Source organism: Cottoperca gobio, chromosome 7 (genome assembly GCF_900634415.1).
Source record: "Cottoperca gobio chromosome 7, fCotGob3.1, whole genome shotgun sequence".
Taxonomy (NCBI): Eukaryota; Metazoa; Chordata; class Actinopteri; order Perciformes; family Bovichtidae; genus Cottoperca; species Cottoperca gobio.
Window position 1 is genome coordinate 9,488,037 of NC_041361.1, and position 15,955 is coordinate 9,503,991.

At 39.4% G+C, this 15,955-nt stretch overlaps 2 protein-coding genes across 2 annotated transcripts; one reads left to right on the forward strand and one right to left on the reverse strand.

The window, feature by feature from the left end:
- Nucleotides 1-8: 8 nt before the first annotated feature.
- On the forward strand, nucleotides 9-11,267 carry LOC115010757 (hemicentin-1). The gene is made up of 20 exons (XM_029435518.1): nucleotides 9-110; nucleotides 224-262; nucleotides 945-1,016; nucleotides 1,740-2,030; nucleotides 2,295-2,591; nucleotides 3,159-3,422; nucleotides 4,630-4,908; nucleotides 5,069-5,341; nucleotides 5,531-5,800; nucleotides 6,053-6,331; nucleotides 6,492-6,764; nucleotides 6,954-7,223; nucleotides 7,476-7,766; nucleotides 8,477-8,749; nucleotides 8,831-8,945; nucleotides 9,042-9,196; nucleotides 9,288-9,389; nucleotides 9,724-9,792; nucleotides 10,210-10,278; nucleotides 10,392-11,267. Exons 1-20 carry the CDS (start codon nucleotides 80-82, stop codon nucleotides 10,454-10,456), a joined length of 3,777 nt encoding a protein of 1,258 aa, XP_029291378.1. The 5' UTR covers nucleotides 9-79; the 3' UTR covers nucleotides 10,457-11,267.
- apobec2b (apolipoprotein B mRNA editing enzyme, catalytic polypeptide-like 2b) lies at nucleotides 10,735-14,988 on the reverse strand. The gene is made up of 4 exons (XM_029435566.1): nucleotides 14,626-14,988; nucleotides 12,471-12,651; nucleotides 11,821-12,172; nucleotides 10,735-11,701 (listed from the first exon to the last, which is right to left on the reverse strand). Exons 1-3 carry the CDS (start codon nucleotides 14,913-14,915, stop codon nucleotides 11,831-11,833), a joined length of 813 nt encoding a protein of 270 aa, XP_029291426.1. The 5' UTR covers nucleotides 14,916-14,988; the 3' UTR covers nucleotides 10,735-11,701; nucleotides 11,821-11,830.
- Between the last annotated feature and the right edge of the window lie 967 nt (nucleotides 14,989-15,955).

Genomic DNA, 15,955 nt, shown 5'->3' on the forward strand with positions numbered 1-15,955 from the left:
TTCCTTAACTGCACTTCTCCACACAGCAGAGAAATGACTCAACTCAGCAGCACAACCTCTATGTGAAACTCAATGGAAAATGTGGCTTGTCAAGGTCTTCAGTGTCATATGTAAGATTTTTAAGAAAGTTCTTTTTTGAGGATTTATCTAAGTACAAAGAATATTTTCATGTACATTGAAATGTGATTCCCACTGAACATTCATCTCAATTTGTTTTTGACAGATTTCACTGCTGTTTGTGCAGCTCAGGATCCTGAAAATGGTAAGAAACATGTTTGACCAAAAATGAAAATGTATTATTTATGTATATTGCATTGATATTAAATAGATAGTTTTGCCTTTTTTAATCATAAAAAAAAAAAATCACTTTTTATGCAAATAATTAAATATTTAGTTTAGTTAACTTCTGTGATAGTGATCTAAATGAACTGTTATTAAATGGTTTGATTGCATGCACTGAAGCAGGCAACAACAATGTTTAGGAACTAAAACATGAGGAAAGTTAACATGAGGAACATGAAGTTCTGTGTTGTCGTGAGGCACTTCCTAAATTACACATCTACTAGTTCATATTTCAGTATTCTGTCACGTTTTGTTTTTTAAACTAAAAATAAAATATTATATCCCAGAACTCAAGGGGATATACTCAAATAGCTTGTTTTATGCAAACAACAGTCCAAACCTTAACAAAGTCAGTTTCCTGTCATATAAGACAAAGAAAAGTAACAAAGCTGGTACTAGGATTGTTTAGTTATTTTTGCTTGAAAAGCGACTGAAACGATAAATCGATTATCAAAGTAGTTGCTGAATAATTTTCTTTATTGTTTCAATTGCTCTAAATTCATTATTACTGCTGTTGCTGTTTAAATCTCCACCTGTGATGTAGGTAGAGCACAAATGCTGTTCTGATCTAAACTCTGTTCTCCACACCTCTCATCCAACAGTGTCCACCGTGTCCAGAGACGTTTCTCCCGCCAGTCCTCGGCCGACATCAATGAAGATTACAACTGTTGATGGTGAGATTTAAACCTCAGTTGTGCCGTGAAGGTGCATCTGAAAGAGTAAGCATGATCATGCAATCATGCGATTTATAATGTGGAAAGATGTTACTTCCGGAAATCAAGTCATTATTTAAAAAATAATATACTACAGGTTATATATTTTTATACAAAGATTTGCCCATAATCAATATGTAAATCACGGTATTGCATTGATTTTGGACAGTAAAATCTACAAACATGAGAAAGCAGAGCTAAATAAATTACATCTAAATTATATTAATTTGACAGCAAGGCTTCCTAACTGTGAATTAGCAAATGTCACCAGTGAAATCAGCATGGTCATCACCAACAGTTCTAGCACCTTTTTCTAGATAACATCCTCACCGCACAGTTTTCTCTCCGCCCTTTAGAAGAAACCTGATGAACAATTTGCTAAATTAAACTGAACTGTTGAACTGCTGAAATAATATATTATATTGATAAAATATTTATTTCTATTTCACTTATAGTTGTAATCATGTGTTCTGAAATCATTTTAACTGCAGTCTGGAAAGTTATGTGTTTTTTGAATAACTAGTTTCTTAGAGATGGCATCAATTGCATTTATTAAAATGTCGTGGTACATTCCTGTCTGCACTTAAAACCAAAAAGGCTCCTGATGCCAACGGGCCTAAATATGCATTAATATTTCAGCAATGTGTTATTCCTTTAATAATATTTTTTTGAATACACTTCCAGAGCCTCCTGTACCATCTCTGCAGCTACTGTCACACTGGCCAGATGTGTTCCCTTCGGAGAAAGTGGAGTTAAGTTGTAATGTCGCTGGCAGCTCGGACTGGACCTTCAGCTGGTACAGAAATACACAGAAACTACAAGATCCAGATCCAAATGTGTCTGCAGAGGGATCCAAGCTTACAATCACTGCCGCAACAAAAACATATTCTGGAAATTATTCCTGTAACGGTCATCATAAAACAAACACCGGCAGAGCAACTCAAACTAGTAATTCAGTCGAAGTCAGAGTTTATGGTAAGTTTCATTATGTTCCATCGCCAGTATTTGCACTGAATGTCGAGACAGCATGTTGTAATATATATATATATATGGTACCTTTTCCTTTCTCTTTTCTGATTAGCAAACAATGCCAAACCCACTTTGAACACGTATATCTATATTATATCTACATGTCCATAGTTCTTTCATCTGAAAAACAATGGCTAAGGATGCATGCTACGTGCCTATGTTCCTGTCTCCATTCATTTTCTGATGCAGTAAATCATTTTATATTTTCAGACCTACCTAAACCGTCTCTGAAGCTGCTAAGTCCCTGGCCGGATGTGTTTGAAAATGAGACGGTGGAGTTTAGCTGTGAGGGCGAGAGCGCTGACTGGACAATCACCTGGTACAAAGTTACAAAAGGTACAAATGAAGAGAAGCTTGAGGATATCGAGAACCTGGAGATGCTGGACTCATATCTCAACATCACCGAGGTCACTCAAGCCGATGAAGGAGGCTATGCCTGCAAAGCTCAACTAGAATCCAGGAAAGTCAGCTCTGGATTCAGCGACACCTTTCAGATCACAGTTTATGGTGAGCTTTCATGCCTCTCTGTAGCATTACATAAATTCAGCTATCTTAAAGAAATAGTTTGGGATATGAGATAATTAGCTTTTTAGCAGATTGATACGACTCTCTTGTCTGTACGCTAAATATAGCCTTGCTCTGCCACAAAGGTAACACCTCTGAAGCGCATTAATTAACATGTTATATCCTGTTTGTTAAAAATACATATATTTCTATTCCTTGACATTTCGTAGTGTTTTTCTAGAGGTTGCCAAGTTGGTGAATTGTGTTACATTTGGACAGAAGCTAGCTGCTAGAGATCCTATAATACATCCATTGTTCCCCCTGTTCTCAGTTAAAGTAAGACAACTCGCTGTTGGCGGTAGTTTCATATTTACTCTACACACATGAGAGAGGAATCAATATTCTCAACTCACACCAAGAAATTGAATCAGCATATTTTTCAAAATGTAAAAAAAAATGTATGTTAATATTCAACTTCATTAATATTGTCAAATATTGATGTGCATGACTACTTCTCTGGTTTTGTGGTACAGTGTAATATGATGTGTTGTGAACTGCTTTCTGTTTTAGAAAACTTACCAAAACCAACAGTGAGCAAGGTTCCCACTTTTTACCCGATGTATGTTGGAGAGACAGTGAACTTCACCTGCAATGTTGATGTGTCCTCTGGCTGGGAGTATCAATGGTACAAAAATGGAGTTCAGTTCTCTGACGCCAACAAAACCATCAGCATCCGTCTTAGTCTTTCTGATCAGGGGAAATACTGGTGCATGGCCTACAGAGGTGAAACAACATCCACAGACGTCAGTAAGGAAATACAACAAGATGTTCTTGGTAGGTAAAAACAGTAAAACAATATTTTTTAAATCTTTGTGTTTAAGACAATGTTCAATTGTTTGTTGTACATGTATAACATGCTGTCGTTACAGGCTTAAAAAACCTCCAGGCTGCTCTTGCATTTAGTGAAACAGCATTTGAGAGCAAAATTTGAGAGCTTCCGTTATTTTATGTATTTTCTGTTGAAACAGGATATTGTGGTGTAGCATGGTGCAGGGAGGGATAGCTCAGACGTGTGTATATGTTCATACAGTAACAAAGGAATATCACTGAGGGAGAAAAAAGATGGTTTGTGTAACAGGGGATTGTTGGCTAACAAAGTCAGAATTACTCATTTTAACAGTTTACACATACCACTGTTGCATTTTAAACTTGTTCTCAAGGTTTAGAGGACACAAACTAACCTGCTGTTTATAAGCTCAGTCCACAGTTTAATATATTAATGCATTTTTGTTTTTCAAGAAACTGGCCTCTGCTTCCTTCATGTTAATACTTGAATAAATCAGTGCTTTTTATAGTTTCTTATTTAAACCAAGTGAATAATGGAATATTGTGGTTTGAGTCGACATCATCAACGTCATTGTACCTTGGATCCTTAGCTTGACTGGCTTGTCTTCACACATTGTGGATTTAATAATATGTCCTTAGATATTTGATCTAGTGGAAGGCGGGTCGATCTTAAATATCGATCAATACTTGAGTGATAAGATCGATACTTAAGTTTCAGTTTCTCTTCTTTACGTTCAGTACACAACTCCTGTTAAATCATTGTGGTTTTGCATGTGCACTGCTAACTAAGTAAGTATTAACACCGCTCCTCTCGTTCACTTCACACTCATCATTATCACTCTGCCCCTGCCCCTCCTCCCCCTCAAATAAATCTTGCTACGAGTAATGGTTCATGAGTTATGAAAGGCAGCGTGGTTTAAGTAGGCTATAGGGGTCAGGACTAACATACGCATTTGAAACTCTGCCGAAACCAATGATGCCTGCCACAAGAGTGTACGACAAACGGTTTACGGGTTTGGCCATGGTACATGAATCCGTTTAGAAGTTATGTGCCTCTTTGTTACAGGCCACTCTCACTGCCCTGTCCTCTTTTTGCCAATTGACATGAACACAAACCTTTCTTATGCGTTATACTGTATGGTAAAAATCAAATACAATTACTAGATTATAGATTATTATGTGTCTCTCTCCTTAGAAATTCCAGTCCCATCTGTGCAGCAGATCACAGACTGGATGGATGTTTTCCCCACTGAGAGTGTTAAGTTGAGCTGTAACATGAGCGACAGCTCTGACTGGATTTACACGTGGTACAAAGATGAAAAGGAGGTCCAAGCGCCTTTTGACTCGAAAGGAGCTACTCTTACCATCACCTCCGCTTCAGCTGCACATGAGGGACAATATAAATGCAAGGGACACCTGAACGAAAGGTCTGTCAGCAGCAGACTTGGTTCTGGACTTTCTCTCAAAGTATATGGTAAGTTTTCTTTGTTTTTTGTAGGTGGGTGGATTTATAACAAGATTTATTTTCTTAATTTGAGGTACAATTACACATTTTTGGGGATTAATAACGGGGGTTGGGGTGGGATAAATATGTGTCACATACTGATGGCAATGGCATGTTTTCTTCCCCTCAGATAAGAAACCCGAAGTCATACTGACACAGGATCCAGAGTACAACGTGATGTTCCCTGGAGAGTCAGTCTCCTTTAGCTGTCACATTAATGTCTCTATTGGATGGGAGTACTTGTGGTACCAAGATGGAAATCCACTTACCGCATCTGGAAACAAGTATCCAATCAGCTCTGTTGGAACAACAAATATGGGATCATATAAATGCGAAGCAAAAAGAGGAAGTGAACAAAACTTCCTCACCATCGTCAGTCAGGACATACGTCTTGAAGTTACAGGTATGTTTTTGTTGACTTCCTCTAAACATGTATTTATACTGTAGTATGCAGACGTTGAAAGCATTTTCCAGTTGTGTTTTTGCAGTGCATCCCTGCTCACTTGTGATCCTATTATCTGGCTAGTCAGATGTTTTATGAACAGTTTAATTAGTTATAACAACCGTTGATATTTGTTCTTTGTGTATTTAGAGAACAAGCCTAAGCCCTCGATGACTCAACAGCCAGCTGTTGACATGGTGTACACTGGAGAGTCAGTGTCCTTCAACTGTAAAGTTGATTCCTCGTCTGGTTGGGTGTATTACTGGTACAAAAATGGAACACCACTCCCGATCAACACCGGTAGTTTTATCATCAGTGATGCCAGTTTATCGAACAGTGGGACCTATAATTGCATGGCCATCAGAGACAAAACAAAGTATAAGACAGAGCACAGTGTTGAACGGATCTTACGCGTATCTGGTGAGCCAAATACAATTACTTTGTGTGTTTGTGTATTAGAGGAATAATGCTGCCTGTTTTTAGGGATTTCATGTTATAAAACGTTATGGTTAAAATCAAATAGACAGAGGGTATATTGAATATTAAGGATACTAAGGATATTAGAAATTGGGCTAATGTGTTTGTTTCTCTCCAGAAATTCATGTTCCATCTTTGAAGCGGTTCACAAATACAATTACTAGATTATAGATTATTATGTGTCTCTCTCCTTAGAAATTCCAGTCCCATCTGTGCAGCAGATCACAGACTGGATGGATGTTTTCCCCACTGAGAGTGTTAAGTTGAGCTGTAACATGAGCGACAGCTCTGACTGGACTTACACGTGGTACAAAGATGAAAAGGAGGTCCAAGCGCCTTTTGACTCGAAAGGAGCTACTCTTACCATCACCTCCGCTTCAGCTGCACATGAGGGACAATATAAATGCAAGGGACACCTGAACGAAAGGTCTGTCAGCAGCAGACTTGGTTCTGGACTTTCTCTCAAAGTATATGGTAAGTTTTCTTTGTTTTTTGTAGGTGGGTGGATTTATAACAAGATTTATTTTCTTAATTTGAGGTACAATTACACATTGTTGGGGATTAATACCGGGGGTTGGGGTGGAATAAATATGTGTCACATACTGATGGCAATGGCATGTTTTCTTCCCCTCAGATAAGAAACCCGAAGTCATACTGACACAGGATCCAGAGTACAACGTGATGTTCCCTGGAGAGTCAGTCTCCTTTAGCTGTCACATTAATGTTTCTATTGGATGGGAGTACTTGTGGTACCAAGATGGAAATCCACTTACCGCATCTGGAAACAAGTATGCAATCAGCTCTGTTGGAACAACAAATATGGGATCATATAAATGCGAAGCAAAAAGAGGAAGTGAGCAAAACTTCCTCACCATCGTCAGTCAGGACATACGTCTTGAAGTTACAGGTATGTTTTTGTTGACTTCCTCTAAACATGTATTTATACTGTAGTATGCAGACGTAGAAAGCATTTTCCAGTTGTGTTTTTGCAGTGCATCCCTGCTCACTTGTGATCCTATTATCTGGCTAGTCAGATGTTTTATGAACAGTTTAATTAATTATAACAACCGTTGATATTTGTTCTTTGTGTATTTAGAGAACAAGCCTAAGCCCTCGATGACTCAACAGCCAGCTGTTGACATGGTGTACACTGGAGAGTCAGTGTCCTTCAACTGTAAAGTTGATTCCTCGTCTGGTTGGGTGTATTACTGGTACAAAAATGGAACACCACTCCTGATCAACACCGGTAGTTTTATCATCAGTGATGCCAGTTTATCGAACAGTGGGACCTATAATTGCATGGCCATCAGAGACAAAACAAAGTATAAGACAGAGCACAGTGTTGAACGGATCTTACGCGTATCTGGTGAGCCAAATACAATTACTTTGTGTGTTTGTGTATTAGAGGAATAATGCTGCCTGTTTTTAGGGATTTCATGTTATAAAACGTTATGGTTAAAATCAAATAGACAGAGGGTATATTGAATATTAAGGATACTAAGGATATTAGAAATTGGGCTAATGTGTTTGTTTCTCTCCAGAAATTCATGTTCCAACTTTGAAGCGGTTCACAAATACAATTACTAGATTATAGATTATTATGTGTCTCTCTCCTTAGAAATTCCAGTCCCATCTGTGCAGCAGATCACAGACTGGATGGATGTTTTCCCCACTGAGAGTGTTAAGTTGAGCTGTAACATGAGCCACAGCTCTGACTGGACTTACACGTGGTACAAAGACAGACAGCAGGTCCAGGCAGATAATACTGTATCTTTTGACTCGGATGCAGCTACTCTCTCCATCAGTTCTGCTTCAGCCTCACACCGTGGACAATACAGTTGTTTAGGAAAACTCAAGAGCCGGCCTGTCAGCAGCATCGTCAGCTCTGAAATAACACTTCATGTTTATGGTGAGAATTTCTTTCAAAAAGTTTTTTTTTATGACATACTTAATAAATATACTATGAATTTTTATAACATTTTATGACATACTATACTTTGACTTTTCTATGACATTTTATGACGTACTATACTATAGCTTTTTATGATTTTTTATGACATACTATGATTCCAAAATAAATATTTTCATGACATAATATACCATGACATGTTTTAGACATTGTTTATGACATAATCTACTATGACATATTTTATTCAATAGCTTTAAAGCTTGGGACCATGGCAGGTTTATATACAGGCTTGGGTTACGAGGGAACTAGGAATTGGTGTGTGAGTAGGGAGGTAAGCCCAGGAGGTTGCAGATAGGAAACATATTAGGACAGGAAGAAAGTTTGGGGACTTCTGGTTGGTGGCTGAAAAATAGCTGGTTATGACATACTATAATACTATGACATTTTTTAAGACATACTAAACTAGACTGTATTCATGACATAGTAATATACTACATAACAGTAGGATTCCTTCATATACCCTGTTTAGCTTGTTCTACAAAATTGGGACATTTCTTTCATTCTGGTAAGGAAGTATAGTTTCAGCATATCGAAATAGTCATTTAAAGCATATAGTTAAAGTCCAGCTTCGTACTACTCTAGGTTATGCAGTGTGATATACGTCGAAATGCTTTCATACTAATAGCAATGGCATTATTATCTCCCCACAGATACAAAACCCAGAGTCACACTGATGCAGAATCCCATACACAATGTGATGCATACTGGAGATCCAGTCACTTACAGCTGTCACATTAATGTCTCTTCTGGATGGGAGTACCTGTGGCACAAAGATGGCAGTCCACTCAACTTATTTGGAAACAATCACTCCATCAGTTCTGCTGTGAGAAAAAACACTGGATCATATCAATGCCAAGTTAAAAGAGGAAGTAAAACAATCTTCTGGTCAGACCAGAGTCAGGCTGTGAAACTCGACATTGAGGGTACGTTTTTGTTGATTTCCTTCTAACATTTTTCTGAATGGGTTAAATGTGTTCAGCACAGTTTTGATTGTATTTCCACAGAGCGTCCAAAGGCTGATATAATTCTGTTAACTGGCTGGTCTGAAGTCTTCTCCACTGACAGCTTGGTGCTCAGATGTGGGATGCAAGAAAGCCAGGACATATGGAACTACACATGGTGATACACGTAAAAAATACCAGTTACAGTAATGCTCTAGAGTTACGTTTTCTAAATGCATTCATGTGTACTGTGTGGATTCTCACTTTCTCACAGGTTCAAAGAGGGGAAACAAATTAATCTTCTATCTGAGAAACATACAGTCACACCCCAGAATGACCCTGAGCAGAGCCAGTACACCTGCGAGGGCATTCGCACCGGTAGACCATCTTATTCAAAACGCAGTGATCCTTACATGACCAAGAACCTTCGTGAGTATAACTGAGTTCTGGAAGTAATGAGTTTTACTCTGCAAATATTCTGTCTCCCTTTCATTCTCTGTCTTTCATTTTTAATTTGCAGTCTTGAAGAGGAAGGTGCTTCTTTCCATCTCTGGCTGTATCTTCTTTGGCATCATCATCGTCTTCCCCGGGTGCATTGTCCTCAGAATCTTCTGCAAACCAGGTTTAGCTTTTGTTTTCTTGGATCTTTTGAGTACATGGATTCTAAAAATCTGCATTATTACACAGCTATATTCAATATTATTATACTAACAAGGTGAATATAGTGGAGAATTTATCAGCTAAAGAGTCAGATATTTCCCTCAGAAGTTAATCAGGACCAAAAGCAGAGAGACTAAAAGAGAGTGAATATAAAGGTGATAAAAAGTTGATGTAGTTTTCGCACCTTGTTTCTGCTGGGTGACAGCCTGACCGCTTCATAATATACAATAGTTTTCATCTCAAATTAACAAACAAAAGTCACAATGGGGTAACCTATTTTTTTTCCCATCACATAGCTGATGGTGAAGAAAAGCCAGAAGAGACGGAGCTGTTTATCACCATGGCTCAGCTAAAGAACAGTGATGGTATGTTGACACCACCTCTCATGGGAATTGTAGTTTCCGCAAATGCTGCACCCACCAGTGATTCATTTCTGAGCTACTTTAAAAATAACCATTTGTGAAACTGCCTACTGACATTTTCAAGTTAGAGTCTGACTTTCATAGTTTGCTTTCAGCGCTCTTGTGTTAAAGTTCCTTCCTCCCTCCTGCAGATACACCCTGTCCACTGGTTCAGTACATCACCAATGCAGAACTGAATACTTCATCTAAACTTTACTCATGCTGCTTTACTCATCTGTGGGTTCTTTACCTTTAGATTCTAAAGGTAAAGAACCCACAGATGAGTAAAGCAGAGGATACAAAAGCTGTATCACTAGGCAAGTGTTTTGACCCTCAATGACATATTTGCTTTTTTAAAACTTTTTTTTAAACAATCTGCAGAAGGGGAGGAGAATGGTACAATTTGCAGTGAAACAACACCGTTACCAATAACCTTGCAGGAAGACCAAGGTAAGGAAGTGGACTTAAAATTGCACTTTTCCAATTAAATTATTTTCTTCTGTAATGACAGCTTCTTTATAACTGAAAGATCTTTCCACATCTCGCCCTTTATGTCTTTCTAGGTGTGACGAGTGAGAGCCATGATACAACAGAAAACAACGGTGAGCTGATTTCCTTTAAACACTGAGTTAGGCAGATAATTATGAATACATTTATAGACTTGCTTCAGCCCTGTGAGGCTTCGTTGGGCATTACAACAACATTTTTGCATGTATTGAAACGGGGCATACAATTTAGCATTTTTGACTTGCCTAGAGATATTGCACCCTGGACCAACAGACTGACTGGCATTGCCATATAAATGTGTACAGACTTGGTTGCACAATGTTGTCAGAATGTATGTCATTGTCTTGATGAACGACAATGAATCATGTATTGATTCGAATGAACGAATGAAAGGCAATGTTAAAATATGAAACATTATTTATGTGATCAATCATATACATTTTTTAGCTTTTATTGTTAGCAAATATTATATGCACTGTACATATGTGATGGTCTAAAGGACAATTCATCAAACCTCCTTCAGTTTTTGTTTCAATTCTTAGAGCAAACACCTGGGGCAAGATGTATAAACTATGTGTACGCCTTTTCACACACAAACTGGTATTTGAAAAAGGGAGAATGTGTGGTGAGAATGCCTATTGTAATGATCGTGTCATAACCTTTTTTATGTCATACTATACGACTTTTAATGCCATTTTTTGTATAGCATAGCCTACTATTCAATGACTTTTTACAATACATTTTTATGGCATGGCAGAACGTTTAAAAATTATGATTGAGATATTACTATGACGATTTACAGGTAGCCTAGATGTGATGAATTAGTGATATGGGCGCTATAAATAGCCACAGCCGTGTGTAATGACAGCTGTTGTGGTGCTGTTGGAGAAACTCACCGATATAACACTGTCTAAATAAATCTGTGAAATTGCTCTTTTGTTGGCCGTTCTTTCACTGACTAATGTCCAACGAGTGGTGGAGTGGGCACAAGTATTGTACTGTATTGTATATTATGTACGTGCGGATTTCTAAATCTGACAAAAAGAATGCAGATGCATATTTCTGTCTTTGTGCGTACACACCGTTTTAGTGGTGAATGTTATGCATCTGGCCCCAGATGCGAGTACATTTAAGTTAGTCTTCTCCAAAGCTTTCAGCAATGAATGTTATTGCTTTCCTCTTCTAAAGGCTTATATGTGTATACAGTAGGTGATGCTAAGCATTGTTGTCTCCTTATGAAATGATCAAAATAAAAAATACAAAATGCTATGAGTGTTCATTCAAACTAATGCTAATCTACACACCAGATGTGATTACAAAAACACACACATTCAACCAGTGGGAAGATCCTGTCCGTCATGTGCACCTGTACCGAACACACAAGGGAAAGATGGTCATTAAACAGACAAACCTTAAAATCAAAAGGTTGGTTTTATTTTACCCAAAAGAAGCATATGAGCCATATCGAACATGCATAATACTTACTGACTCGCATCTACTTGAGAATATCAGCCAGTTTATCCACATAGTAGTCGTAGTTCTCCTGACAGTCCTCCCAGGGTGCAAAGCTCTCTTCCTCCTTTTCCACATAAGTTTCCCAAACATGTACGAAGTCAGACGGTTTCATCATCCGCAGTTTGCAGCCGGCGCTCACCAGAGCTCGGAGCCCTTCTACTATCTCCGGCTCCTCCCACTCAAACAGACGGGAGCAGAACATGCAGAGACGAACCTTCTTGCGCTGCTGGAGGACGATGGCTAACTTGGTTGCACAAGCCACACAAGGACTGGATGATACATACCATGTGACTTCATACTCCTGGGAAGCGTTAGGGAGCACCTGGAAAGGAAAGCATGGGGATTAAGGAGGAAATAAACATCATTATTACATATAGCATAATCTCAGGAGAAGATTGTTTCCAAACTAATCAAATCAAGAAATTAAACCTCCCATGGGGTTCTCATATATGTTACATCATAGGTCCCCCCCCCCCCTTCTTCAAGCCTCTTCTGTACAATATATAGGGGGTCCCTGCACCACGCTACACCAGTTTGGGGGTCCTTGGCCTGAAAAACGTTGAAGATCCCTGTGTTACATGATACCACAGTAACAAAAGCTAAGCATGAGCGGTCATTACCTGTTGAAAGAAGGCCTCTTCAGCATGAGCTGTGGCATGTTCATCCTCCATATAACCCGTCAGAGGCTCTGTGCTGCCTCCTGGTGTATCCACTCTGAAACACAGCAGGGTCTTGTTCCTCCCTGATGAGTATTCAACGTTCCTGAACTGAAACTTGAAGTAGAACGGGCTCATCTGTTCCCTGGTGTGGAGATTGAGAAGTTTCCTTTTCAGTGAATACCGAAGCAAACATTTAATTTAAAACAGCACTAACTGTCATTATTGGGGACTTTTAGGACATGACAACACAATCAGCATGCTGTATCTATCAGCAGTGCTTTCAAAGTTATCCATCACCTTTGATTGTGGTGCATGACAGTATAAGTGGCATTCATGTCCTTGCCTAAAGGCCCTGTCCCACATATCCGTATGGCAGAAACGTATGCTGGCGTATATGAAGATTTGTCAGAGTCCAAATACGTCCATCTTTTCATCGGATAGGAAAAGTGAACATATAGAGATACGCATGTCTAACCTATTGATAGAGCATCACTTACTAATACAAAATGTATCAGACGAATACCAACGAATGCATAAGATATACAAAAATATGGCGTATACAAAATATCTGCAATACGCTGGTGTACGTTGATATAAGGTAAGGCATAAGTAGTGTTCGTTAAGAGCTCACTGTGTTACGCTGGGGTGCGTTGTTGAACGCTCATGTTTGGAGCATGTTCAAAATTACCGGACGTACCCGACGTGTGCTTCATAAGTTATGCAGACGTTATGCAGACGTTACACATAAGTTACGTTACGTTAGACATACGTGAATACAGTACGTGAATACGGTAGAGATACGTTAAATATAGGCTACGTCGGCTGACGGTGAACCCTACAGCCTATTTATTGATAACGAGTGGATAACTTATGTTAAACTTATGCCTGACGACGGAATAACTTATTAAACGTGTTTCTACACTACAGCTAGCGTTCAGCTAGCGTTTTGGGAGCTTATTGAGGTTTGAATATAGTATATAGGGTCCCTGTGAGTAGCTCATCCTCACTTCTTCACAGCACGTCTTGATGAATACATCAACCCATCATCAGAGAGCATGGAGGATGCTGAGCGGCTGCGACAAGAGTACATTCTAGCCTTTCTCCAGCATCAGCATGACGTGAACCAGATGGCACTTTTCCAGCTCCGATTGCCAGACGCTCTGATACGTTTTAAATAAGTAAGTGATACGCTATCAATGTCTGACATACGTATAATAATTTGTTATGTATTTGTTATGTATACGTCAGCTACAACACCGCTGTGCAAAAGTTGGACGTATTTAGACTGACAAAACTTGAGCTACTTTTCATATACGCCGGCATGTTTCTGCCATACGGAACTGTGTGACAGGGCCGTATGTCTGCCGTGTTCGGCGTATCGTCTGCGTCCTTGATCACAACTTACCCTTAATTTATATCAACCTATTGCCGATATTTCGTATACGCCAGCATACGTTTCTGTCATACGGATATGTGTGACAGGGTCTTAAGACAGAGCATGAGTCATTCATTTTGTGTTGAATTCTTCAACCATCCCAGCCACAAAAAAAGAGTGATGATAGTGAGTCTTCAAAATGGTGACACAGTGAACAGAATATTAATGAGGCTACCGCTGAGTAAACTGAGTATTTCTGGCTTTCACATCATCCTATGATCTGTAGATGTGCCCTTCATGATTCAGCTGAACAAAAACATACCACTCCTGTCTTTCTTTATTAATCCATTGTTATACTGCTTATGAATAGCCGGATGGATTTCACAGATCTCTTATATCAAACAGCTTATACTCAAAGGACAGAGACTGGGGGAACAGATGCAGGGTGGAGTGATATAGCAGGGGCCTCTATCTCAGTCTGCTCTGTGACTCATCTCTATTCTTACGCTGAGTTAGAGAAGGATTAGCATGTGCAAGTCATTTGTATCCTTCCTCACTGAAATCAACTATAGAACATACATTGGGAACAATATGCCTTACAGAAAGACATGAAAAGCTACTTTATAAACAAAATAAAACACCAAATAAGCAAAAAGTGGAAGTGTTGAAGGGGGAAACAGGAGTTTTAGTATGATAGACTGACTCTTAGCTGTTGTCGTGTATGTATTAAATGTTACTCACCCTGTGACAATCTCAAACGGTGGCAGTTCTATGGGCTGAAATTCTCCCTTTTCTTCACTGTTATTTTCCTCTGCTCCCGTTGCACCTTCCTTTTCCCCATTCTTTTTCTCTTCATCCGTCTTGGGCTGCTCAGGGGTCGTCTCTGGCTTTTTCACAAGTTTGTCAGGCTTTTTCACATTTTTCTCTTTCTCTTTTCCCTTTTCCTTTCCTTTGTCCTTCTCATCATTCGTTTTGTTTTCTACCTTCTTCTCTTTCCTCTTAACACTGACCCGGCTGTTTCTTTCGGCCATGATTTTTGAGCAAGTGGGTGAGAGTGTCAGATAAAGAGAGTGAGGGAGAGAGAGGTAGCTCAGGGTAAGTAGTGATAACCCTCGTGCGTTTACAGAAATAGATCCTATTGTGTGCCATGGTTGGAGTCACAACATGTGCATGTCTGGATAGCGGGGATAGGTTAACACACTCCCCCTCATTTCATGTCCTGTATGTGGAAAGGCCAAAGGACAACACAAGTGAGTGCTTATATTTTTGCATGATGAACTTAGGGGGAAGAATTGACTGTCTTTTACACACTTTACAATATAAACTACCATATTATGTGAATAGATGTACAACAGCAAACAAAACGAGTGGCAGCTCTTTAATCCATCAGGCTTTAACTGTCAACAGGCCAGCAGCAGGCAGGTTATTAATAACGACGCTCGGCTGTGTGTGTCTTTGTGTATAGGGTAACCAGGGGTTTCTTGATACTTCTGTTTTTGCCAACTCCAATGTCCTGCAACCAGTTAGACCTTAGCACTACACAAAGGTCAGCGAGAGGGCTGGGGTGGGGCTGGGAGTAAAACATTATGATAGTATAGTATAATAATAGAGTACTTCTCTCTAGTGTACTAGAGTGTATTGTGGCCCAGTGTGAATGTCGCAGTGAACAATCAATCTATGAAATCACCCTGCATCAATATGGTCCTCTGCTGGGGCCATTGCATGGGGGAGGGGAACATTTGGTTTTGTAAGTGTGGGTATTTTTGCGTCAATGCGTGTCTATGTGTGGACAGAAAATGGCTTTCTGCACTGCAGATGTAATAACTTGAGGCATAAGGGAGCGGGTGGGAGGGAGGGAGGGAGGGTGCAGGTCAATTAGAATTTCCTTTCCTCACTCATTCTCACTCTCTGCCAAGTAATTCATTTCAGAGGCAATTACCAATAGGACCGCAGCCCAGCCTGCTCGACTAACTCGAATGGATGAGCTGTCACAGACGTGGGGGAGGGAGGGAGACACTCCAAGCTGCTCCACATACACTCACAAACAACAACACACCCATGGAGATGAGCA

Bases quoted from the DNA above. Each gene is read 5' to 3' on its own strand.
- LOC115010757 (XM_029435518.1), top strand. From the start codon at position 80: ATGTGGCTTGTCAAGGTCTTCAGTGTCATAT. The intron at 5,801-6,052 runs GTGAGCCAAATA...CTCTCTCCTTAG, and splicing joins ACGGATCTTACGCGTATCTG to AAATTCCAGTCCCATCTGTG. The intron at 6,765-6,953 runs GTATGTTTTTGT...TTGTGTATTTAG, and splicing joins CATACGTCTTGAAGTTACAG to AGAACAAGCCTAAGCCCTCG.
- apobec2b (XM_029435566.1), bottom strand. From the start codon at position 14,915: ATGGCCGAAAGAAACAGCCGGGTCAGTGTTAAGAGGAAAGAGAAGAAG. The intron at 12,652-14,625 runs GTGAGTAACATT...TCTCCACACCAG, and splicing joins CCGTTTGAGATTGTCACAGG to GGAACAGATGAGCCCGTTCT. The intron at 12,173-12,470 runs GTAATGACCGCT...TTTCCTTTCCAG, and splicing joins AAGAGGCCTTCTTTCAACAG to GTGCTCCCTAACGCTTCCCA.